This window comes from Petaurus breviceps, unplaced genomic scaffold, assembly GCF_028583685.1.
Source record: "Petaurus breviceps papuanus isolate PSGF00001 unplaced genomic scaffold, PetGlider_PUasm1.0 140, whole genome shotgun sequence".
In the NCBI taxonomy this organism is placed as follows: Eukaryota; Metazoa; Chordata; class Mammalia; order Diprotodontia; family Petauridae; genus Petaurus; species Petaurus breviceps.
The window spans coordinates 37,991,895-38,019,407 of NW_027185698.1; the positions used below are offsets into that span (position 1 = coordinate 37,991,895).

Genomic DNA, 27,513 nt, shown 5'->3' on the forward strand with positions numbered 1-27,513 from the left:
CACTTAACCCCAATTGCCCTACCTTCCCCCTCTGAAAAAAAAAAGCATAGTAATGAGCCTGATGAAATGCTTCTTAGAGTTGAATGGATACTTAGAAATGACACTTCTATTAGGACATCAGACTTGGTTAAATAAATGGCATGTAATGTTTAATAATTTGCAGTGCCTGGCACATAGTAAGTGCTTAATAAATGTTGATTGATCTGTCGTAAATATCCGTGGTCTTTTTAACATTGGCATTAAGTGGCAGTGCAGAACAGGATTACAATTTAGTTGTATTCTTGTATCTGATATGATATTAATCCAATAAGATTTTGTTATATACTATATTCCCCAATGAAGGATGAAAAGATATCAGCATTTATTAATTGCTTACTATGTTCCAGGCACTGTACTAACTACTGGGGTTACAAATACAAGAAAAAAGAAAAAAATAAATTAATAATTCCTGCCTTCAAGAAGCTTATGTTCTAATTGGAGAAAACAATACACAAAAGGGAGATGAAAGTGAGGAAAGGGTGGAAATAAAGGTACCTGAATGTAGAGGCATGGTTTGGAAGTCCAGAAAGTAAAGAATGGGTCTAGAAGCAGAACAAAAGCAGGCTGGTCTAGGCCCTTTGTCAAAATGGATGCTCTAGGGGCGGCTAGGTGGTGCAGTGAATACAGCACCGGCCCTGGAGTCAGCAGGACCTGAGTTCAAATCCAGCCTCAGACACTTAACACAAAAACTAGCCATGTGACCTTGGGCAGGTCACCACCCCAAATGCCCTCCAAAAAGCAAAAAATAAAATAAAATAAAAATTAGGCGTCGCCGCGCCAGCCCAAGCGTGATTGGGCGGAGGGTCCACTTCCTCTTATGGAGAGAGGATGGGCCGGTCGCCTTCGAGTGATGTATCTGCCAGCTTCTGGCTGCAGCGCGGTAGCTGCGTGTGGGAAATGGTGGCGTATTTGGCCTCCATTTTCGGCACAAGAAAAAGACAAAGTCAGCTGTTCATTTTATTCCAAAATTGGAGATTGTCGTCATGGAGACAGATGTTCTCGGTTGCATAATAAACCAACCTTCAGCCAGACCATTTTGATTCAAAGCATCTATCGCAGCCCCCACAACAGCGCACAGACGGCTGACGCCTCACACTGTGCAGTGAGTGATGTCGAGACACAAGAACTGTGATGAATTCTTTGAGGGGGTTTTTACAGAAATGGAAGAAAAGTATGGCGAGGCTGAGCAGATGGATGTTTGTGATAACCTCGAGGATCCTCTTGTAGGAAATGTACATGTAAAGTTTCGCCGTGAAGAAGATGCGGAAAAGGCTGTCATTGACTGTTTTGAAGTTGAGAGGGTCAGGAATGGGGCTCCTAGCAGGAAGGCCCTATGTTGCATGAAAACTGGACTAGGAATCAGGATCTAGGTTCCGGTTTTGGCGCTAACACTAACTGCCACGTGACGGAGGAACCCGATTATCTGTAAATTCAAGGGTTTGATCTAGAGGATGCCTAAAGCACCTTCCAATTCTAGCCTTCTCTTTCAAGATCCTTTCTAGCCCTAATAATCTGTGTTCTTAAGTTCCTTCTCTTTTTTTTTTTTTTTTGAGCTTTTCATTAGTAATTTATTTTTCCCCAGTTACATGTAAAAACAATTAACATTCATTTTTGGAACTTTGAGTTCCAAATTCTCTTCCTTCCTCCTTCCCCTCCCTTCCCCCTCATTGTGAAGACAATACAATACAGGTTATACATATGTAGTCATCTAAACCGTATCTATACTATGTTGTGTCTCAGGTCCCTTATGACTCGAAATATCCATGCTCTCTTTTTAAAAATTCATTCCAACTCTGAAAACATTCTATGATTCTAAATTATTTACATACAGAAGGTAGATGTGGCCTTCCCAAACTAAAATGGAGAGAAAACATGAACCTCCAACGATAACCTTTGATCAATTGTCTTTTGAACCAGGTAACCTGGGCTCTCAGCTGGTGGAATACAAAGAAGAAATGTACATTACATCTGATTGTGGAAATACTTGGCGTCAGGTAAGAAAACAGAAAAGGTACCTTTCCTCTTTGGGACGTGCAAATTCTGTACATCTGGGAAATTGTGTGTGTGTGTGTGTGTGATATTTCTCAAACTACTCATCTGTTGTCTGAAAGATGGTGAGACTCTTTTTTTTGTCTGCCTAAAGCTAAGTACTTTTTGATTAGAGGCTTGGTGTCATATGTTGACCAAGTGGCATGTCGTTTGAGTGAAAATTACACTGTTGAGTGTACACCTTACTTTGGAATGTCCAGAGCTCCTTTAACTTGAATTCTATATAGGATCACAGAATATTCAACTCAAGACCCTTTAGGAAGGCTGCATGGATTTGTTTGCTCATTCAGAAGATAACAGGCTTAGTTGTCTAAGTCAGGCCTCACAATTCAGAAGATTTAGAGCTAGAAGGGATCTCAATCTAATTCAACTCCACTTCACAGAGAGGAAACTGAGGCTCAAAAATGGACAATGGCTTGTCTAAAGCCCCTCACAGGTAGTGAGGGCAGAGCCAAGATTTTCACACAGGTGCCCCTACTCTGAATCCAGTGCCCTGCTGCTATGTTCATGGTTCTCTCAGTATGGTCTAGGGACACACAGACTTTTTCAAGCAGTCTGTGAGGTCAAAACTAATTTCATTATAATTCCATGATATTTTAAAAGTTTGAGAAACATAGTTTCTAGGTAATAAATCATTTTGTTAATAATGCTAGCATTTTATTAATAAAAGGTCAGTGGCATGCTTGAATATCAAAAACATCTCATGGTAATAAGCTCACAGTTTATAAGTCCTTGAAAGAATATGTGTTACTGAGGGTGGTGATCAACTCTGATTGATTAACAATTAATGAGAGAGAATGAGTATTCCAATGAGGGTCTTTGAGATGTGATTCTGAGCACCCAAATCTTGGTCAAAAAGATAATAATTTCCATATCACCCTTCTTAGGAAAGGGAGAATCCACATTTTCCCAGACCTGTCTGAGTAAACACAATGAGCAGGAATCCATCAATTCCCCTAAACTTAGAATTTCTTTTACTGTCTTTTATTAGATTTTAGCCTGTGTAAGTCTTTGTACAAGATTTCCCACACTGGTTGATTTCTGAATGAGGAAGTATAAAAGGGGAAAAATCTTGGTCCTGATTTGGTAATGTTATTAAATACAAGAAAGAAATAATCATTTCTCACAATATTAATATAATAATTTTCAAAATAATACTAAGATGTTTTTCTAATATGGTAAATATCTATAGTTAAAAATACATAATCAAAAAGGGAAGGTCCTCAATATTTTTTAATAGTGTAAAGGGGTCCTGAGAGAAAAAGTCTGAGAAATGGTGCATTATACCCACTACCACTAATATGTCCCATTACCATTCTCACATGCCTGTCTCTGAGAACCCTCCCCACCTAATTTACTTCCTCTGATGTGCTATGGCTGGGATCCAATCACTAGTCTTGTGGAGATTTGTATGTTGAATATACAGGATCATTGAACCCCCACTAAAACTTTCCTCCAGTGCTTCGAAGAGGAGTCAAGGCAGGTCGGTATGCTCAAAGGCTATTATAGTGGGTCATGAGTTCTTGTTGTTGTTCAGTCATTTCTGTCATGTCTGACTCTTTGTGACTCCATTTGGGGTTTTCTTGGCAAAGATACCAGAGTAGTTTGCCATTTCCTTCCCCCATCTCGTTTTATAAATGAAGAAAAAGAGGCAAATAGGGTAAAGTGGCTTGCCTAAAGTCACACAGCTAGTAAGTGTTTGAGGCCAGATTTGAATTCAGGAAGATGAGTCTACTAGCTGCCCCCCATGAGTTCTGGTAAGTGTTACTAAAGTGGAAAGGCTTCAGATGTTTATATAGTGTTGAAATATGTTTGTCTCTTGTCTCTAACCAGCTTAGCTAAGAACCCTCATGATTATTTTAGGGCCAGGGAGATGCCAACTACCTAAAAAGGTAGATGGACGTTGTTCTAGATTACCTCCCCTCGTGCCTGATCCAGTCAACACCCAACGGAAAGCACCAGGTTGAGGTAAGCAAGAACAAGAATAGTAACAATGCTGCCCTTACCCTTCCTCCCAGATGAGTAACCCCAAGCAAGCAGCTGCTACAGCATTCATAAATCCCAGAAAGAAGAGACATTGCCAGATTTTATCATAATAGGATAGTTTTTTGGCCACATTTGCCCATTTGAGGCTGTACTCTGTGTGGTTAATAGCTGAAACTTCACTTCTTTGAAAGCCCTGTGATTCATTGATAAGGCAGGGGGAGGGGGAAGCCCTTTACTAATGTAGACCACAGCTCCACCGTTACTTGATGGAAGAGCTTCATAGCTTGGTGGAGCCAAAACAATTTATCACCTGGAAACTAATGCTTTGGCAACAAGCCTCTCCATGGTTAGCTAGCCTGGTTCTCCGTTAAGAGATCTACAATCTATCACCAGCCCACACTTGAGGCCTTTTCAGCTGGATAGGACCTGCTAGAGTGTATATTGGATTGAATTCAAGTTTGAAAAAACAATTTATTAAGTGCCTAGTACATTTAAGTTCTTAGTTAGCCAGTGGGGATACAAAATCAAATAAATCACAGCCCCTTCTCCCACAGAGCTTAACATCTACTGGGGAACTTTAACAGATACACAAATAACTCTACTACAAACCTCTGAATGACCTTTTAATTCAATTCAACAAACATTTATTAAGTGTGTGCAGTGTAGAGAGAGGTATTCAGCTTTGGGAAGAGAAAATATTTAGGAAATGTATGTGGTATGGTGGGAGCGGCACTAACGTTGGAGTCAGGATATGGGAGCTCCAATCACAATTCTGACTCTTGAGAGTTATGTGATCCTGAGCAAATCACTTTACTTCTCATGAACCTCATCTGTAAAATGGGTTCAATGATACCCATACTGAACACTTCACCAGTGTATAGAGTGGAAAGCGCTTTGTAAAATCAATGTGATTCAACAAACAGTTATTAGCATGTAGGAGGCCATGTTGGGCAGTACGATCACAAAGACCAAGATGAAACAGTCCTTAGAATTGGGGGTTTGTGTTCTATCTTAAAACACTGTAGTTAGGTGAAACATTATTAAGTAAAACATAGCCCCTACCATTGTGGAACCTTTCATTTTCTAGAGCAGAAGTTGCCAAACTATTGCCAAGGACCAAGAGAGTACTAAAACACAGAACTTAGAATATCCTAACTGGGAGGGGACCTCTAATATCATCCAAAATAGAGGCGGAAACTCAAGTTGCTTGTCTGCTTAAAGTGTAGAGCACCTTTGAGTATCTACACTGCTACTGTCAAAGGCTTTTTTCTCTCTTTACAAGGAGACAGGAAATCAGAACCCAAAGTCCACAGGGACCAGTATTCTTGTGGACTCTCTCAGCATCCCCATTACTCATGCATAGTTCTAGGTACTGTGATTTCAGGTTTATCAAATGCCAGAAACCATATGATGGTGGTAGAGTAGAAAGAGCATTGGGTTTGGAATCAGGTAACCTGGTTCAGGTCCTGGATCTGAAGCTGACGAGGTGGATGAACTTTAGTAGGTGACTCGCTATTGAGTTCATGCATTCGATCCCCAATCCCCTCCTTTACTTATGGGGAAACAAGGCCTAGAAAGGCAAAATAATGGATCTGAAGTTAAACAGGCTGTTAAGTAGCAGATGTTGGATTTCAAATGAGGTCCTCTGACTTTGGCCAATTAATTAATGGAGTATTGATTCTCAAGAATTTATTAAACACCTACTGTATCTAAGGAACTTGTGCTAGGCACCAGGGATGCAAGTAGAAAAGACAAAACATTCCTTACTGACCCTAATGGAAGAGACAAGCACATGAAAACTTATATACAACATCAATATAGAGTGAATAAAATAGGAATATAGACCAAGCAGTTAAATATGAGATACATTAGGAAGGAAAACACCTAAAGTTGGAGAGACCAAAAAAGGCTTTACACAAAAGATGGTGCTTAACCTACATCTTAAAAGAAGAGAGGTACAGTACTCTGTGAGGCAACCTTTCTACATAACACTACCTCTATATTTATCTATGGCTCCCTTTACCTGGGAGCTGCTACTGACATATGTGTCAGCCTGAAATGCCTTCCTGAAACAAGCTGCCTTGATTATTCAGATAATTTTGACCAATAAACTCACCTATTGCTTCTTTACTTGAAAAAAAAAAATTATCCCAAATGAGTTCTTGGGTGAGGCAGATGTGCCCATAGCATTTGCATTTAGAGAAGCACTTACATTAATGATTTGAGATCCACCTACTAATGCCAACCATAATTTTCCATCAGACACTGCTTCTTGGTCCCTCATTAACAGGATGAAAAATGAAAAGTGTCTTTGGTAACTTCTTTTAATTAAAACCTTCATGGGGACTGTAAGAGAACTTATTAAATCTTCTTAGCAGTCCTACCCACCCACACCTCTGATAACAAAATAAATATACCCGAAACTGAGGGCACGCCCACATTGTTCACTCCCTGATTAAAAATGGATTCACTCTCTTTTGTTGTGGTTGGGTTGGGTTGGTTTTTTTTTTTTATTTTTTTGAGGCAGAAGTCTTCTGTTTTGGAAGTTTCACCTACTAACCCCAAAGATCACCAGGATGCCAACATTTCACAAAGGAGTGAGAATTTGACAGTGTGGTACAAAAGAAAGAACACTGGGCCCAGAATTGAGAGGCCTGAGTTTAAGGTCTAACTCTGATTCTTACTCTGCTTTGGGGCATGTCCCTTAACCTCACAGGTAGGTTATAATTTGGTATAGCAGAAGGAACACTGGGTTGGGAATCAGGAGACCTGGTTTGAATCCCAACTCTGCCACAAACAAGTCACTAATCTCTCTGGGCCTTGATGTCTTTCTTTGTAAAATGAGGGGACTGGACTAAATGGCCTTTTAGATTCCTTAAAGCTCTAAGTGAATGATCCTGTGACCCTGAGGACACAATATATATAAAGTTCATTATAAGTGCGACAATCTTATAGAAATGTGAGCTGCTATTGCCAACAAAATCAAATCAATAGGCACAAATTAGAAAAGGGACATATACTGAGCTGGAGAAAACCCCATCTCGCTGTGCTTCCTGTGCCCCATGTGACCTTCTTCTCCCTGACCCTCAGTCTCCTCATCTACAAAATGGCAGGGAAGGGGGATTGGATGAAGGCTTACATCCCTTCCAGCTCTAAATCCATGACGTAAATCTAAACCCACGCTCCATAAAGTTCCTCACAACTGTAAATCCTTTCTATGGCACATTGAACTGATGAGTCCCCAGTATTGATTTGTGCTGGCTGTGTCCTTCAGACTGGGAGAGGAAAATGGAGATATAATTGCCACATTGCTTGGACAGCAGTGAGACTAACAGCAATAAAGATAAGAAAACATATAGGGAGCCTTGAAATTGGCCAGCATGGGAATGAGATAACATAGACAATGGAATCGAAGCCAAGGCAGAGAAGACATATGTTGGCTAACTGGAAACAATAATCAGAGGAAGTAAGGATACACAGCATCCCAACAGAGGAGAAAAGCCAGGGACTAAGTAAACATAAAAAATGTTAGGGATATGAGATGGAAGGGCAGATGGAAAATAAAACAGATAGGTTATACTTGGGTAGCAGTCACAGGCTACATGGCTTCCCTGTCCCTGGTCATATCTGCATTCTTTGTTGATGTTGTGATACTGAGGTGGAATAGTGTTGTGATACTGAGGAAAGAGCCCAGGACTTGGGGTCAGCAGACTTGGGTTGGACGTCCAGTTCCCCCATTGACCAGCTCTTATTCACCTTGAGTAAATCACTACAACAATGACCTTTGAGTAAGCCAAGATCTCAAACATCATGGCATCCAACTTGTGCCTGAATAGGAAAGCTCTCCATAATATCCCTATTAAATGATCATCCAGCCTATGCTTGAAGATGTCCAGTGGTCAAATGTGTGTGTGCATGTATTTATGTATGTGTATGTATATGTATACATACGGCACAGTGGACAGAGTGCTTTCAAATCGTAATGCCAGGGAAGATTTTTAAGAGTCCCTTTGGACAGCAAGGAGGTCAAATTAGGCAATGCTTAAAGAAATTATTTTAGACTATTCACTGAAAGGTAAAATACTGAAGCTAAATCTTAAATACTTTGACCACATGAGAAGACAGGATTTGTTGAGAAAGACCTTGATGTTGGGAAAAATTAAAGGCAAAAGGAAAAGGGAGCAGTAGAGGATGAGATGGATAGATAATGTCATGGAAGCAACAAATATGAATTTGAACAGACTTTGAGAGATAGTGGAAGAGAGAAAGTCCTGGCATACTATGTTCTTTGGGTGTAAATAAGAGTCAGATTGGGGCAGCTAGGTGGCACAGTGAATAGAGCTCCAGCCCTGGAGTAAGGAGCACCTGAGTTCAAATTTGGTCTCAGACACTTAACTCTTACTAGCCATGTGACCTTGGGCAAGTAACTTAACCCCAATTGCCCTGCCTTTCCCCCTCCAAAAAGGATTTTTAAAAAGTCAGATATGACTGAATAACTGAACAACAGCAACAGAGAGAACTTGGGCTCAGAGTCAGAAAGACCCATGTTCAAATCCAACCTCAAAAACTTTCTAGCTGTGTGACTCTGAGCAAGTCACTTAACCTCTGTTTGCCTCAATTTCCTCTTCTGTAAAATGAAGATAATGATAGTACCTACCTCTCAGGTTTGTTGTGAGGATCAAATGAGATAATAACTAGAAAGTACTTAGCACACTGCCTGGCAGGTAAGTACTATATAAATGTTAGTTATTATTATTATATGTAAACAACTTTACAAACTATAAAATCCTTTGTAAGTGTAAGCCATTGTTATAAATTATTATGTGCTATGTAAATTAAGATATTGTTCTAAGACTCGGGCTCTCACCTTGACTGCCATTGATTCAGTGGGACCTTGGGCAATGTAACCTTTCTCTTTGAGGGTCTCATTTTTGTCTGTGCTGTATTTGAATTATGGTTCTAGACAAGAGGATCTGGAATGTTCCATCAATTCTGTCATTCTGTTCTAGATAGTCAATGGTCCCTTGAAGCAGTGATAACCTTAGAGAGAGTGTATGCGTGCGTGTGCATGTGAACACATACACACACTCACACACACATACTTGTGCACGTACACACAACATTAAAATGTCAAAGTTAAGACAGGTCTCTCCTAAACTTGGGGTTTAGGATCTAAACTTTATTTACTGGGAAAAAAAGAGAAGATAGTCATAATAACTTAAATGTATAAAGTGGGTTATGATTACAGAACCCTTTTATAATCATTATCACATCTGGTCATCATACCAATACCACCAGGACAGCCCAGATGAGCAGGAAGCATACTGGACCTGAACTCAGAAGACTTCCTTATGGGATGAGAATCCCAACTCTGACACTTGCTGACGCTGACCTCAGACAAGTCACTTCAACTCTCTGAATCTCAGTTTCCTCTGCAAAATAAGGATAATCGTGTTCCTATTATCTCCCTTACAGTGTTTTAAAATGTTTATTGATGCCTTTTGTACTTACATCACTGTTATTTTCAAATCTATCATTCTCCACCTTCCCACACTTTACCAGGTAATAAAGAAAAAAAAAACATTTAAACAAAGCCAACTAACAGTTAGTGACCATACAACATTAAGTACCCGTTTCCCCCTCTCTCCAAGGAGACTATGTATAGTGTTGTTTCAAGGAAAGTGCTTTATAAATCTTTGATTACTATCAGAAGGTGGTAAGTTTGGGATAGGTTATGGTTTTCTTTTTTAATTCCCACTTTTCAAATCAAGAGACAGAAGGCTGAGAGATTAAAGGATTTACCACAGGCTGCATATCAAACCAGTAGCAGAGCAAGGACTTGAACCCAGGACCCCTGATCTCTAATCCAGTGTTTTTCCCATTATACCATACTGATTCATTGTGCAAATAATCATCCTTCTGTTACACTGCTAAATCTCATTGACATTTGAGATCAGTCTCCTAAGTTTCCAAAAGGAAATTCTTCTGTCTCAAAATAAAGGTTCCATTTTAAAGTGAGGAGTAAATGATTTTTTCATTTCCTTAAAGCCAAAGATTTTCAGCTGGCAGGGACTTTTGAGGTCATCTGCTCCATTTTCCAGATGGGACAATGAACTGATTCCCAGAGACTATAAATCACTAGCTGAAGGTCACAAAAATAGTAAGTGAGAGAGACAGGATTTGAAACCAGGTCCTCTGACTCCATGTCCTTCTAATTATATTGTGCCATCATTGACTCCCTTTTTCCTTATCCCTCCCTCTCATTTACAGTCAGGTGTTTAGCCCTATTTATCTTGCCTTTACAAGCACCTCCTCCTACCATATCTCCCCTCATTCGAGAGAATTCACTCCCTCACAACTAGACTTTTGTAATTGTCTCTTAACTGGTCTCCCTTAATTCTATTTTGTTGATGGATTTTTCTTCTTAAAATATGGGGGTCATCATGTCACTCCCCTGTCTGAAAACTTCATTAGCTCCTTCCTCTTCCTCTTCTCTTTTCTCACCTCCAGCAAACTGCCAGACCTATTAATTTTCCACCAAGCATGTCCATCACACCTTTCCCACTCTTCTCCACTCACATTACCAACACCCACATTTGAAATGTCATCTCTTATACAGCTTCTAGTCTAGGTTTCCTGCCTCCAGCAACCCCATATTGCAAGTGCTACCTGATTGGGCTTTTCATTCCTTTGCTTAAAAACTTTCACTGGCTCCCCAATACTTTGAAGAGAGAGGTTCTGTTTCCTTAGGTTGGCCCTCACTTAACCTCTCTCTGCCATATGGAAAGTAATTTAGGAAAAGAATAGGAGGTGGGGAAGCATGGTAGATAGTATTTAATTGAACATCAAAAGAGGAAGAAAATTTAAAAATATATATATTGTAATGGAAATATTCTGCAGATCACCTTGGCAGAAGGAGGAAATAGATGAGAATGTCAGGTCCTTGAAGGCAAGGCATCTTCCATTTTTGTCTTTATGTCCTCAACTCCTGGGATCCCCCCTTCTCTACCTAATTTTATTTAGAAATAATTATATGCATGTAAGCAATGTTTTCTCATCTGTAGAGTGGGGATCATAAGGGTAATCAGATGATATTCATAAAGCAGTTTGCAAACCTCAACATGCTATAAAAAAAAAAAACAGCTATTGTTTTTATTCAAAACTTGCCATATTCAGGCTCTAGTTGCCTCTTGCATATTTATCTCTTGCTATTCCCTTCCGCCAATCCCTGACCTCAGACAAGTTAGGATTGTATTTGTTTATTTGTTTTGATTTTCCTGTAAATAGGTTTTGTTTTTTACTTTCCCAGGCCTCTAACCTTTTATTCTCATCATCTACAGTAAATGTTCTTTCCTAACCTCTCCTTCAGTACAATTGTTCTATCTATCCTTTGAGACTCATCTTGAACCCCACCTCCTCTGTGAAGCCATCTCTAATTACTCTAACCAGAAATCACCCCTGCCTCCTTTGAACCCTTATATTTACTTCCTGTGTGACCCTTGGGCGAAACACTCATACTTTTACTCCTGGGGCCTCATTTTCCTCTTCTTGAAAATGATAGAATTGGGTGAGGCCATCACTGAGGTCTTCACAGCTCTCACACTGTTCTATGTTCTGACATTATATGTTCTGTATTCTAAGATCTCTTTCAGCCTTAAATCCTAAAATTATATAATCCTCTACGACCAGTCATTTGGCAATCAGTTACAAATGGAATTAATCTTTTTTTGATTAAAAAAGTATTAAGGACATACAGAAGACTGGGACAGTTGTAAACTTTAGAGAGGACAAAGTTCCAGTCCTCAGGGGACTTGGAGTCTCCGAAGTGACAGCTCCTCTCACATCTTGAACTTGCCTACCTCCCAGAGATTTCCAATTAGTAAAATTTCTGCTCTTTTCTGGCTTGCCATTGGAATGCTAGAATCCTGATTAGCTTACTGTCTTAGGGAAGACATAAAGGATGGGCATTAAGGTTAATGGCTTTGATTGGTTGATTCAGTAGAGCTGATCTCACAGAATAAAGATATCAGGTCTAGCATTTCTTGTTTGTTACTTTAAATGAATCAGTCAGCCCTCTCCCTCACCTAAGTAACTTACAAAGATAATAGGCAAGGCAGGATTTGAACCCAAGTCCTCTGATATCACAGGGCAGTGGATAGATTGGGCCTGGAGTCAGGAGGACCTGAACTCAAATCCGGTCTCAGACACTTCCTAGATGTGTGACTCTGGGCAAGTCACTTAACCCTGTTTGCCTCCATTTCCTCACCTGTAAAATAACCTGGAGAAGGAAATGGCAAACCACTCCTGTATCTTTGCGAAGAAAACCCCCAGTGGGGACACAAAGAGTCAGAGAAGACTGAAATGACTGACCCACAACCTCTGATGCCAATGCTCTTTCTACCCTACCACACCAAAGAGCTTTCTTACCTTTACTCCTCTAGCACTGAAGTGGTAGGATTTTACTGCAGGAGCCGAGGCTCATTTCTCTTTGCTCCTGCCCAAGGGCAGAAGCCTGGGCTCTCTGTTCATAGTAGGTACTTAATAAGTGTTGGTTGGTTTGATTGCTCCCAAGCCCAGGGCCTGGAAAATGGAGCCACGTATCAGTACTGCTTTCCTTAGTGGATCTTGCTGCTTTTTATAGTGTCTTTCAGTGTGTAGATACTTGGGGGAAAGACATACTAAAAAAAAAAGAAAAGCAAGAGGGAAAATTCTCCCCCATGTGCTATTCTATTTACCAATTTGTCCTCCAGGAGCACTATCTTCACCTGCTCCTTCCAGATATGCAGGGTTTGGTCAGAGCCCTTTTGTTCAGCAGGGATGGCTCTGCTCCCATAGTAGCCTCAGGCATTTTGGTTACCTCAATTTAGGAAGTTTTCCAACAGCGGCTGACTAATGAGAAGTTCATCCCAAGGGCTTCATGACCCCTCCAGCAATTGTATGATTTAAAGCTGAGAGGCATCTTAGAAATCTTCTAGCCCAAATTCCTTATTTTCAATTGAGGAAAATGAGACCCAGAGGTTAAAGATCTGTCCAGGGTCACAGTATTGCTAAGTAGCCAAGCTGAGACTTAAATTCAGATGCTCTGGATTCACACTAGTACTGGGGTGGCTAGGTGGCATAGTGAATAGAGCACCAGCCCTGGAGTCAGGAGGACCTGAGTTCAAATCCAGCCTCAGGCACTTAACACTTACTAGCCATGTGACCTTGGGCAGGTCACTTGACCCCAATTACCCTGCCTTCCCCCCTCAGAAAACAAACAAAATACTAGTGCTTAGTTCAATTCAATTCAATAAATGTTTATTTAGTGGCTACTGTGTGCCAGGCACTGTGCTAAGTTCTAGTAATACAAATAGAGGCAAAGACAGTCCCTGCCCTCAGGGAGCTTATACTCTAATGGAGGAGACAACCTGCAAACAAATATACACACCATAAGCTACATACAGGAAATAATTAACAGAGGGAAGAACCAGGAAGGAGTTAGAGAAGTCTTCATCTAGGAGATGGGATTTCAGTGGGGTCTTAACTCTAGGAAATGGGATTTTAGTTGGGTCTTACAGGAAGCCAGGGAGGTTAGGAGGAGGAGCAGGGCAGGGGGAGCATTCCAGAAATGATGGCGAGCCAGAGCAAATACCCTGAGCCAAGAGATGGAGTGCCTTGTTCAAGAAACAACCAGGAGGCCAATGTCATTGAATCAGAGAGTATGTGTTGAGGGGGAGGATGGGTCAGGTATTAGAAGACTGGAGTTAGTCAGGGACTCGTGCAGCGATCCTGACACTTTGGTTCTTGATGACTCGATAATACAGACATGGGCCAGGTGGGATGCAAGCAAGCAGTCAATTTATTATGCATTTTCTGTACCCTTTTATATCCTTATGACAAAGAAATGTAACAGTGAAGATAACACAGACCCTCATTCCCTTAGACTCCATAGTTCCCACAATGAGCTTGGAAAAACTTTTTTTTTTTACTTTGTACCTTATCTTGCATCTGCAATAAGTTCAAGAGTTCATGGAGAAGCCTTGCACCTGCCTTTCTCTAAGCATAACCGAGTATACAGCCTGGTGGGATACAAATCCTGGGACGGACTCATAGTGACACCTGGCATAGCTCCTTAACAGGAGTTTGTTTGAATAATGGTTGCTGGGAGGTAGAGAATAGCTGAAGGTCCCAAGTCCCCAGTGACCCTTCCCTGGGGCACCACTTCAGTCCTCAATTTTCATAGCTCCTTGACTGGCTGGTCTTCAGAATACCTGACTCTTCCAAGAAAGCTGATTGAGACAGAGACAAAAGCTTTCCATCTTGTTAGGACAATGTGATATAGTGAAAAAAGGAATGTGTCTGAAATCAGGAAACTACCTTTGAGTCTTAGCTCTACCACTTACTAGCTATGAAACATTAGTCAAATCACTCAACTTTTCTGGGTCTTAGTTTTCTTATCTGTAAGGAAGCGATACTGATACTTGCACTAACTACCCAATAGGGGTGTTGTAAGAATCAAAGGAAATAATGTATTTAAATAATTCTAGAGCATAACATTAGAGAAGGAAGTGGCAAAGCACTCTATTACCTTTGCCAAGAAAACCCCAAATGGGGTCACAAAGAGTTGGACATGATAAAACATGACTGAACAACAAAACAAAAGAGCATAATGGATATGGCAGTTTATAGTAATAGAAAAGAGAACTAGACTTGGAATGAAGATTTAAGTTTGAATCCCACCTCAGACACTTGCTAGTTGTGTGTTACCGGGCAGGTTGCCTCATCTGTAAAATGGGGATAACAGCAGCACCTACCTCACAGAGTTTTGTGAGGAATAAAATTATACAGATACTTTGCAAATCTTAAAGTGCTGTATAAACATGAATTATTATTATAGTTGTTCTCTGCATGTAAATTATTGTTATTTCCTCAATTCAGCAAAGACTTAATTCAAGCTATAAAGCTTTACTAGGGGGAAATAAAACAACATCAAAAGATAGAAGCCAAAGACAGCAAAGGCAAGATTAATAGGACTTGACAAATGAAAATAAATGGAAAGGGGTGAGACAACTGGTCAGAAAGAGATTATAGGGGATACTTTACTGGAACTAGGTTCAGGACCCATTTGTATAGCCTATACTCAGCTCCAGATCACAGATCCAGGGCAAAGAGGAGCAGTAGCACTTTTTCAATGGGGGTGCAGGGAGCCTGGTCACAGTTACAGGACAGAACTCTAAAAATAGCAGCCTGGAAAACCTAAAGCTCAGAACAGTATCCCCTCTATCCTGAGAGAAGAGTCCAACTTTAACATGAAGTTAAACATCAAGAAATAGGCTGGGGAAATGAACAAACAACAGAATAGAAACTTACCATAAACTACTACAGAGGCAGGGAAGATCAAGACAAAATCTCAGAAGAAGATGAAGTCAAAACAGCTACAAGCAAAACCTTAAAGGAAAAAAGAAATGAATTGGTCACAAGTCCAACATGAATTCCTAGAAGAGCTCAGAAAGGATTTTAAAAATCAAATAATAAAGGGAGAGGAAAAAATTGTGAAAAAGAAATGATAATGATGCAAGGAAATTTTGGAAAAGAGAGTCAAGAGTTGATAAAAAAAGACATCCAAAAAATACTGAAGAAAATACTACCCTTTAAAAAGGCATTGGTCAAATGGGAAAAGAGGCACAAAAATTCACTGAAGAAAACAACTCCTTAAAAAGCAGAATTGACCAAATGGAGGGGGGTGGGGTGGGAAGAGGTACAAAAGCTCATTAAAGAAAACAATTCTTTAAAAATTAGAATTGGGAAAGTGGAAGCTTTCCTGAGACATCAGGAAACAATAAAACAAAGTCAAAAGAAGGGGGAAACATAGAAGGAAACACGAAATATCTCAGATTAAAACAGATTAATTTCAGATAAAAACAATTAATCTGAAAAATAGATCGAAGAGACATAATTTAAGAATTATTGAACTACCAGAAAGCCATGATAAAAATTAAAAAGTCTAGATGTCATATTTCAAAAAAAAATATGAAGGAAAACTGCCCAGATATCCTGAAATCAGAGGGTAACACAGGAATAGAAAGAATCCACTGATCGCTTCCTGAAAGAGATCCCAAAAATATTGTTGACAAGAACTCTTAAGTCAAAGAGAAAAGATTGTAAACAACTGGAAAGAAACAATTTAAGTATCATGGAACCACAGTCAGGATCACACAAGATTTAGCAGCTTCTACATTGAAGGATCAGGTAACTTGGAATATCATATTTTGGAGGTCAAAGGACCTAGGATTAAAACCAAAAATTACCTACCAAGCAAAACTGAGTGTAATCCTTGGAATATAATAATGGATATTTAATAAAATTAGAGGACTTCCAAGCATTCCTGATGAAAAGACCAGAACTAAATAGAAAATTTGACTGTCAAATACGACTTGGGAGAGAGATAAAAAGGTAAACTTGAAAAAAATTCATGAAGGACACAGCAAGGTTAAGCTAATTACATTTCTATATGGAACAATGATACTTATAACTCCTAAGAAATTTTACAATTCTTAGGGCAGTTAGAAGGCCAAATAGACAGTATTGACAGAGGGCAGGGTTTGAGTTGGCAATGATGGGATGATGTAAAAAAACATTTAAAGGATGAGAAAGAGGGATGCAAAAATCATCTCATAAAAGAAGTGCAAAAGGAAAAGCTTTTACATTGGAGGAGAAATGGGGGGGGGGGGGCGGAGAACACAGCAGAAGCTATAGGCAATGCTTCAACCTTACTCTCATCAAAATTGACATACATACTCACTGGGTATAGAAATCTATCTTACCCAACAGAAAATTAGAAGGGGAAGGGACAGCATTGATAGAATGAAAAGTGAATTAAGGGAAGCAGTGCTCAGAAGTAAAACAGATCACCACACCCAGAAATAACTGGCCATGTAACCTTGAGCAAGTTACTTAACCCCAATTGCTTAAAAAAAAAAAAGTAAAACAGACTTTTGAGGAGGGACTGAGTGTGTGTGTGTGTGTGTGTGTGTCTGTATGAGAGAGAGAGAGAAGGATAACTGGGGAAATGGGATAAAGGGATTTTATGTGTTTATAAAACACAAACTTGAAAAAGAGAAAGAAACACAGTAAAAGTAAAGGATTGGAGCAGAATCTATTATGCTTTAGCTGAGGTAAAAACAAAAGGGGGGGCAGTGGTAGCAATCTCAAAAAAGAAAAAGTAGAAATAGATCTAATTAAAAGAGATAAGCAGGGAAACTACATTTTGCTAAAAGTACAATAGACATTGAAATAATACCAATACCAAACATATATGTACCATATAACCAAGCTTCCATAGTCTTAAAGGAAAAGTTAAATGGATTACAGGAGGAAATAGTAAAATTATACAAATGGTGGACCTCAAATTTCCTCTTAGAACTAGGTAAATCTAACCTTTAATAAATAAGAAAGAAGTTAAGGAGATGAATAGAATTTTAGAAAAGTTAGACTTAATAGAGCTCTAGAGAAAATTGAATGGGCATAGAAAGGAGTGTATGTCTTTTCCTCAGATGTATATGTTACCTTCCCAAAAATTGACCATGTATTAAGGCACAAAAATCTCATGTACAAATGCAGAAAAACAAAATTTCATAGACATTCTTTTCAGATCATAATACAATAAAAATTACATTCAATAAAAGATTCTAGAAACAGATTAAAAATTAATTAGTAACTAATCTAATCCTAAGAAACTATTGGGTAAAAGAACAAATCATAGAAACAATAAATAATTTCAATAAAGAAAATGACAACAATGAGACAACATAATGATATTTATGGGATGCAGTCAAAGCACTACTTAGAGGAATATTTATATCTCTAAATGCTTACATAAATTAAATAAAGGGCAGGTCAATGAGTTGGCCATGCAATTAAAAAAAATAACTAGAAAAAGAACATTTAAAATTCCCACTTAAAGATCAAATTGGCAATCTTGAAAATCAAATGAGAAATGAATAAAATTGAAAGTTACAAAAAAAGAGCTCATAAATAAAACTAGGAGCTGATTTTATTTTTTAAACAATAAAATGGACAAAATATTGCTTAATTTGATTTTTTGAAAAAGAAAGAAAACAACACTGTCTATCAAAAATGGAAAAGATGGATGCAAGCCCAATGAAGGTAAATTAAAAGAATTATTAGGAGCTACTTTGCCCAATTATATGCAAATAAATCTGACAATTGAAGTGAAAAGAATAAAAACTTATGAAGATATAAATTGCCCACATTAACAGATGAGGAAATAGAATTTTTAAATACCTCTATTGTAGAAATATAAATTGAGTCATAAATGATCTCCCTAAGAAAAATTTCCCAAGACCATATGAGTTCACAAATGATTTCTACCAAACATTTAAACACAATTAATTTTGATACTATATACACTATTTGGAAAAATAGGAAAAGAAGGAGTCCTACCAAATTCCCTTTGTCACACAAATATGATACTAATATCTAAACTAGGAATAGCAAGAACAGAGAAAGAAAACTATAGACCAATTTCCCTAATGTTGTTGCAAAAAATTTAAGTGAAATACTAGGAAGAAGATTACAAAAATATATCACAAAGATCATAGATTATCAGAGGTCAAGATTCATACCAGCAATAATTTTCAATATAATTGACCATATCAGCCAAAAACAACAAAAATCGTATGTTCATATCAATAAATGCAGAAAAAAACTTTTGACAAAATGCAATAGTTGTGCTTATTAAAAATCCTGGAAACTGTAGGAATAAATAGAGCTTTCCTTAAAATAATAAGTAGTATCTATATAAAAACATCAGCAAGCTTTATATGTAATGGAAATAAGCTAGAAGCCTTTCCAGTAAGATCAGTGGTAAATCAAGGATGTCCACTATTATTCAATAAAATACTAGAAATGTTAGCTATAGCAATAAGAGAAGAAAAAGAAATTGAAGGAATTAAAATAAGCAATGAGGAAAGAAAACTATCACTCTTTGCAGATGATATGATGGTATAATTAGTGAATACTAGTGAATCAACTAAATAAAACTAGTTGAAATAATCAACTTCGGCAAATTTGCAGGATATAAAATAAATCCCCATAAATCATCAGTATTGCTGTATATTACCAACAGAGTCCAGCAGCAACAGACAAAAAGAGATATTTTATTTAAAATAACTGCAGACAATATGAAAATATTTGGGAGTCTACTTAAGAAGAGAAATCAAAGAACTATATGAATACAATTACAAAACACTTTTCCCACAAATATAGTTAGATTTGAACAATTGGAAAAAATATTAATTGCCCAAGTATAAGTCCAGCCATTATAATAAAAATTATAATTCTACCTAAATTAATTTCCTTATTCAGTGCCATACCAATCAAACTACCAAAGAATTCTTTTTATAGAGCTAGAAAAAGTAATAAAATGCATTTGAAAGTACAAAAGATCAAGAATATCAAGAGAATCAATAAAAAAAAATATGAAGGAAAGTGGTTTAGCAGTACCAGATTTCGAACTATATTACAAAATAGTAAATCTGATACTGGTTAAGAAATAGGGTGATCAATGGAATACAGCAGAGTAAATGATCATAGTCATCTAGTATCTGATAAATCCAAGGATCCAGGGTTTTGGAACAAGAACTCACTATTTGACCAAAATTACTGGGAAAACTAGACAGCAATTTGGCAGAAATTAGGTATAGACCAACATCTCACACTGTATATCAAGATAAGGTCAAAATGATCACATGATTTAGGTATAAAGGATGATGGTCATAAGCAAATTAGGGGAACATGGAGGAAGGATTTGTATTCAAATAAATAGATCATGGGAAATAAAATAGATTATTTTGTTTATATTAATTTTAAAAAGATTTGCAGAAATAAAACTAATGAAGCCAATTTAAAAGGAAAGTAGAAAACTGGGGGGGGGGGGTTACAGCAAATTTGTCTGACAAAGATCATATTTCTCAAATATTTAGAGAACTGAGTCAAATTTATAAGAATACAAATCATTCCCCAATTTATAAATGGTTAAAAGATATCAATAGACAGTTTTCTGAAAAAAAAATTCAAGCTATCTATAGTTATATAAAAATTGTTCTAAATCACTATTTGTCAAAGAAATGCAAATTAAAACATTCTGAAGTACTACTTCACACCTATCAGACTAGCTAATGTGATAGAAGATGAAAATGACAAAGATTTAAAGAGGATGTGGAAAAGCAGGACACTAAAATACTATTGATGGAGTTGCAAATTGATCCAACTATTCTTGAGAGCAATTTGGAACTATGGTCAAAGGGCTATTAAACTGTACATACCCTTTGACCCTACAATACCACTGCTAGGTCTGTATCCCAAAGAGATCAAAGAAAAAAGAAAAGGACCTATATGCACAAAAGAAAATGTTTCCAGCAGCTCTTTATGTGGTGGCAAAGAATTGAACATTGAGAGCATGCCAATCCATTGGAAAATTGCTTAACAAGAGATGGTATATGGTTTTGATGGAATAAATGAAGAGCAGGATGTTTCCAAAAAATCCTGGGAAGACTTATATGAACTGATGCAAAGTAAAGTGAGTAGAACCAAGAGAATATTGTACACAGTAACAACAATAGCATACAATGATCAAATGTGAATGACTTAGCTATTCTGATAGATACAGTGATCCAAGACAACTCCAAAGGACTTATGATGAAAAATACTATCCATCTCCAGAGAAAGAACTGATGGAATCTGAATTTAGATTAAAGCATAATTTTATCACTTTTTTTTGAATATTTTGCAACATGACTGATATGGAAATGTTTTGCATGATTTCACATGTATAACTGATATCACATTTATTGCCTTCACAATGGGTGAAGGAGGGGTAAAACAAACAGAAAATTCAGATCTCAAAATTTTAAAAAAGAATGTTAAAAATAAAAGGCATCAGGAAAAGTAATATAGAATTATTTTGGAAAGGTAGGTTGGAATTAGGCTATGGAATGACTTAAATATCCAGTTTAGGAATTTTTAATTTTATCCTATAAACAATTTCAATAACAATAGTTATTGAAAGTCTTTTGAGAAATAGAATGACACAGTGAAATCTATACCCTAGAAAAATTATTTTAGTAGCTTTTTGAAGGGAGTATTAGAAAGGTGGGAGGTGGAGAGACCAGTTGGAAAGTCATTTCAGCAGTTCAGGAGAGAGGTGGTGAGGGCCTGAACTTGCCTGGTGACCGGGAAAATAGAGAGGAATGGACAAATATAAATAATATTGTGGAATTATCTAGGGCAGTACTTGTCAACTAAGTGGGTATGAGAGGCAGGGAGAGGAAAGCGACAAGGATAACTCAAGATTTCAAGCTTCAGTGACTATATAGGTTAATAAGGAATTCATTCCTAGAAAGAGTTAAGTTGTAAACATAAAAATCCATATGAGACTGTATGACTGTCACCCTGGAAGCATGAAAAAGCTTGGTTAGGTGACTTAAGATAATTTTCTACCTTGATGGCAATGAACAATCAGTCTGGAGTGCATTAACCTATGCTCATAAAGTCAGAAGCATATATAAACAATAATTCTGGAGCTCAGCTGCTCTCATAAATACACAGCCATGACACTTGGAAGTTTCAGGTTTTTAAAAAAATAAAACCTGTGCCACACACATGCATTGTTAGTGATATGAGAGGCAGCAGTGGTAAAAACAAAAAAACAAAACAAAACAAAAAAACCCACTGTTTGCTAAGGTGAGGGTGATGTGTTACAGGAATGATTGGATACACAAGACATATTGGTACCAGGAGACCAGTAAGATCTGCCTGACACCCTGTCATGCCACATGTCCACTTTCCAAAAGAAGGCATTGGAGTCCCACAGAGTCACTCCAATTTAAGACAAGGGAAATTGTTTTTGCATTCATAGTCATAGTTCCCCTTTGACCTTGAGTATTGAGGTTTGTCTCACTGGCTATCTGGAGGAGAGAAGTCTACCGACTAAAAGTGACTCAAGAACATAATTTTCCAGTCTTTGGTAGAGAACATTTGTTGGGCATGTTATATATGTTCCTTTAATGCATTGGTTAGACTAGATAGTCACTGAGGTCCCTTCCAATTTTCACATCCCAGGAGTTGGATTCTGAGACTTCACTTCATCCAGATTACTGACTTTTCTTGTTGTCCTTGGTTTATGTTTGCTATTGTTGTAGCTTTTGCCATATCTTATTTTATCAGTGTAAGGAACTCTTCTCTCTACTCATGTAGAACAGTCCCTTTTCTATAGCTTAAGGTAGTCACCAGGAGGTTAAGTGACTTGCCCAGAATCACAAACTAATAAATACTATATGTGTCAGAGGAAAGACATGAACTCAGGACTTATTGACTTCAAGCCTGGATCTCTATTATTTTACTACACTTCCTTCTCCATCCTTTCTTAACCTCGAATAAATGAGGAAACCTTACTGTTCTTTTCAAATGGACACATTATGTTCTTTCTTTGAAACTCTAGAGTCAGAGATCTAGAAATGGAAAGAACCTCAGAGGTTGTATAATTCCACCCCATAATTCTACAGAAGAGAAAATTACCCTACCTCACCCCCCAAATTAAATTATTTGCCCAAAGTCACATAGCTTAGTAAGTGGCAGAGCCACAATTCAAACTCTGACCTCCTGACTCCAAGGTCAGTGTCCTTTCTATTGAACACTAAATTCTCCCTTACTGTTAGGGATCTCTCACACATAGGTAGCTGATTCCACCCACCCACTTATGACAAAGGCCTTCCAAAACAGCTTAGTCACATTCAGACAAATGAATCAAGGCCTTCCTCTTGAATGCTTGCCCCTTGTTTCCCAACAGATTCATTCACTCAGTATGCATTTAATAAGTCTATGCTATGTGCCAGGTACATGAGATAGAAGTGCAAAGAGGAAAAGGTTTCCAGTTCTGAAGGTGTTTGCCTTCTCTTAATAGGAAACAGCATGAAATTAGGAAATGAAATACGAAATATATACAATGTAATTTATGGGAGGAGGGCCCTAAAAACTGAGAAGAGAAGCATAAGATAGGCTTTCTATAGAAAAAAAAAAACATTGAAGGCGATGGGACTTTACAAGAGGTAGAAATTAGGAGGGAAAGTACTTCAGACAAAGATATGCAAAGCCATGGAAAGTTTTGTTTCAGATATGTTAAGTTTGAGATGTCTATAGGACATGCAGTTAGAATGAGAAGTAGGTAGCCTTAAGATATGACTTATGTCGGGGGACAGACTAGGTCTAGATATATAGATCTGTGAATCATTGACAAAGAAATTTTCATTTAATTCATAGGAACTGTTGAAAATAGCAACTGAGAGAATGTTGTCGAGTCGTTTCATATGTGTCCAACTCTCCATGACCTCATTTGGGTTTTCTTGGCAAAGATACTGGAGTCATTTTGCCATTTATCCAGGTCATTTTACAGATGAGGAACTAAAGCAAGCAGAGTTAAGTGACTTGCCCAGGGTCACACAGTTAAGTGTGTGAGGCAAGCTTTGAACTCCTCAGTATAAGTCTCCCTGATTCCAAGCCCCAGTATTCTAGCCACTGTACTGTCTAGCTGCTAACTGAGAGAATATAGGGAGGAAAAAAGAAAAAAGCCCAGGAGAGAACCTTTGGTTCTCTTTTTGGGTACACAAATGATTAATGAACAAAGGAAAAGTAGGAATAGAACAAGGAGAGGACAATATCACAAGAACCAAAAAGGGAGAAATTATCCAGGAGAGGAGAGTCAGTTACATCAAATGCTGCAGAGAATTAAAAAGTGATGAAGACTGAGGAGAAGCCACGAGACCAGGCAATTAAAAGATCATTGTTATCTTTAGAGAGAACAGATTCAGTTGAATGATGAAGTTAGAAGCCATATTGCAGATACTTTAGAAAAGAGGGGAAAGAAAGGGCAGTAGGGTCACCAGGTGACGATGGCCACCTGTTGTGGTCTTATCCAACCTCCCTGCACCTCAGTTTCCTCATCTTTAAAATGAGGGGATTGGACTAATTGTACTCTTGGGTGCCTTCAGTCTCTGGATCTAAGATCCTATCTTACGGTTCAATGAAAAAAAATTTCCTTACCCTTCATTGGCTTTAGAAATCCTGCCCTACGAATCTAATATAGACTCTGTTTCAAGGATATGCATATTTATGTCTCTCTTCTGGATATGGAAACCACTCAAAAGGTCTATGAATAGATGGACTTCCTTATACTCACTCCCCAGTGATCATTCCATACTCTATAGCTACTCAATAAGTAGCCTATCCTTCATTCCCTCTTTTTTTTTTTTAATTAAGCAATAGGGGTTAAGTAACTTGCTCAAGGTTACATGGCCAGTTATTTCTGGGTGTGGTGCTGAGTATCTGAGCCCGGATTTGATCCAGGTCCTCCCGACACTGGAGCCGGTGCTCTTACTCGCTGTGCTACCTGGCCGCCCCCTTCATTCCTTCTTACACATGATCACATGTAATCTTTTATTTACTCAATAATTTTCTAAGATTCATTGTAAATAGACGTAAGTCCTACTCCATATATCGATTAACCATTCCACAGTTCCATCACAAATATACCCAGTGGCCAAATCAATACTCAGTGGACAGTATCAACTACCAATTGTCATTACTACCCTCCTCAAATTGCTTTGTGTTTCATATACATACATATATATGCATGTATGTGTATGCATGTATATATGTCTGTGCACACATATTTATGTACATGTATATACCTGTGTATATATGTATATACATATATGTATACACATTAAAATATATATGTTTCACATTTACTTGTCTGTGTACATACTTTTTATTTCTTCTAGTAGAATGGAAACACCTTGAGAGGAAGGGACCAGTACCCTTTTTGGAGTAGCTTCCCATTTCCTTCTCCTGCTCATTTTACAGATGAGGAAACTGAGGCAAAAAAGGTTAAGTGACTTCCTCAAGGTCACATAGCTGATATCTGGGGCTGGATTTGAATTCATGAAGATTAGTCTTCCTGACTCCAGACCTGGTACTCTCTCCTCTGTGCCACCTACCTAGCTGCCCTAAGTTGTTTCATTAATGCTCATCAAATTGAATTGATTCAAATTGAACTGAATCAAAGAAGTATCCTCATGCGCCCTTTAGGTGGGGGAGATCATTCATATTTGTTGACAGCTGCTTATATCCTTCTCTTTCCTGCACAGTTGTCTGTTTCACCCCAGGGATTCTCAACTTTAATAATCTGAAACTAACTTAAAATTCAAAAGAAAAAAAAAACAATTAGCATTTCCCCCCATATCCTCACATTCCAGCCAGGAAATATCCCATGAGTTTCTGCTTTTTTTTTTTTTGTCCGCTGTTTTATCCAAAAATGTTCCCATACATACAGCTTAGTTTGGATAAACATCTGTTTGAATGAAGCCAGCTGAATAGCAAGTTTATTTTTGCTCCACTTAGCACTAATCTAGCATCCAAATCTCTGGTGAACTGTGCTGCAACTGGATTTGATGGTACTGCTGCCTTTCTGATTCAAGGAGCTTCACTGAAGCCAGAAAAAATGGAAATTAATTGGACAGATGAAATTCAATACAACCACCACCACAAAAACCCCTGCCCCACTTTTTCCCTTTTTCTTTTCAAATGTCTCATTAAGGAAGACATGAGACAGAGTGAAATTCATCCCATTTGTATTTGGGATCTTGCTCTCTCTTTTTTTTTACCCTGTTATTCTGAATGCCTTGTCTTTCAAAATTGTGTTCACATGTTCTGCCTCTCAGTGAGAATATCACTGAATATTTATAATAACTCGCATAGCTAAAATGCTTTGGGGTTTTACTTTATAATGGGAAGTAAGTCAAGGAGTCTTACCCCCATTTTAAAGATAAGGAAATTGAAATGTTGAGAAGTAGGGGGACTTGTCCAAGGTTCCACAGCTAGTAAGTAGTGGAGTCAGAGACACAAACCTGGGTCTTTTAACTCCAGTGTTCTGTCATGTTATCTGTATGTGAGAGGCAGTGTGGTCTAATAGAAAGAACACTGGGTTTGTCTTTCCTGAACATAGAGCCTTTTAATAGTAGGGGTTAGTGAATGACAGGTTCATATCAAGCACTACAAGGAATCCATGCTGCTGTAGACAGCTGCCAGCTTTGTGACAGTAGGCAAGTCACTTAACTTCTGTTTGCCTCAGTTTCCTCACCTATAAAATGGGGAAAATAGCAGGGCTGTTGTGAAGATCAAATGAGACATTTATAAAATGCTTAGCACAGTGTCTTCCACATAGTTGGCACTTAATAAGTATTTATTCCTTCCCCTCCTCCATTCCCCCTATCTGCCCTCACTTTTCTCTTCCTACTCATATCTGTAAGAACAGAATTTTTAAGATCTTATTCTGAAGAAAGGCTTATTCATAAGATCACACATTCAGACTGGGAAGATTCCTTCGAAAATCAGCTACCTTGACCTCTCATTTTACAGATAAGGAAACTGAGCCCTATAAAGTTTAAATGACTTTGCCCAATGGCACCAAACTGGTGGGTGACAGAGACAGTCTTTAAAACTCATTATCTCAGGGCGGCTAAGTGGCACAGTAAATAGAGCACCAGCCCTGGAATCACAAGGACCTGAGTTCAAATGTGGCCTCAGACACTTAACACTTACTAGCCGTGTAACCTTGGGCAAGTCACTTAACCCCAATTGCCCTGCCTTCCCCCCTCCAAAAAGCAAAAAACAAAAACAAAACTCATTTCCTCTTATTCTATAACCCAATGTCTGTTCCACTGTACCAAACTGTTTCCATAATTGTCATTAGTATAAATAGACGGCATTTTGTAATTATGAAACACTTGACATTCATTATTTCATTTTATCCTCACAATAACACTGTGAGGGCAACAGGACACAAAGTCCCATTTCATGTAAACTTCTCTGCCTATCTGGATATAGGTTTGTTTTGGTTTTTGTTGTTGATGTTGCTTTTTGGAGGGGAGAAGGTAGAACAATTGGGGTTAAGTGATTTGCCCAAGGTCACATGGCTAGTAAGTGTTAAGTGTCTGAGCCCGGATTTGAACTTAGGTCCTCCTGATTCCAGGGCCGGTTCTCTATTCACTGTGCCACCTAGCCGCCCCTGGATATGGGTTTGGAAGCAAAAGATGAGAGATTATTCCTACCTCTGGCTCCTGCTTTTGGAATGTAAATACTATTGGTCAGGATCAATCATACCTTTTTTTCTCTCACTGGGCAATTCCTACTCCCTAGATGCAACCCTCAACTATACCCTTACAGAGAACTTCCTTTGTGCATGCATGGAGCAAGAGGGGAAGAAATTGAGTGAGACAACATGTACCTAGAATCTAGCCTTGGCCCATATAGCAAAATATTGTTCTGATGAGTGTTTTTAGCCTGCACTCAATTTGGTTCTGCATTTGGAGGAAGTTTATAAAA

At 38.2% G+C, this 27,513-nt stretch overlaps 1 protein-coding gene across 3 annotated transcripts in view; it reads left to right on the plus strand.

Moving 5' to 3' along the window:
- The window catches only part of SORCS2 (sortilin related VPS10 domain containing receptor 2), a 1,276,597-nt gene that overhangs the window by 1,144,731 nt on the left and 104,353 nt on the right, over positions 1-27,513 (plus strand). For all 3 annotated transcript variants that reach the window (XM_069070295.1, XM_069070289.1, XM_069070305.1), the window contains exon 12: positions 1,957-2,033. In XM_069070295.1, coding sequence (XP_068926396.1) covers positions 1,957-2,033 — 77 coding nt within the window. The remainder of the gene's footprint in view (positions 1-1,956; positions 2,034-27,513) is intronic.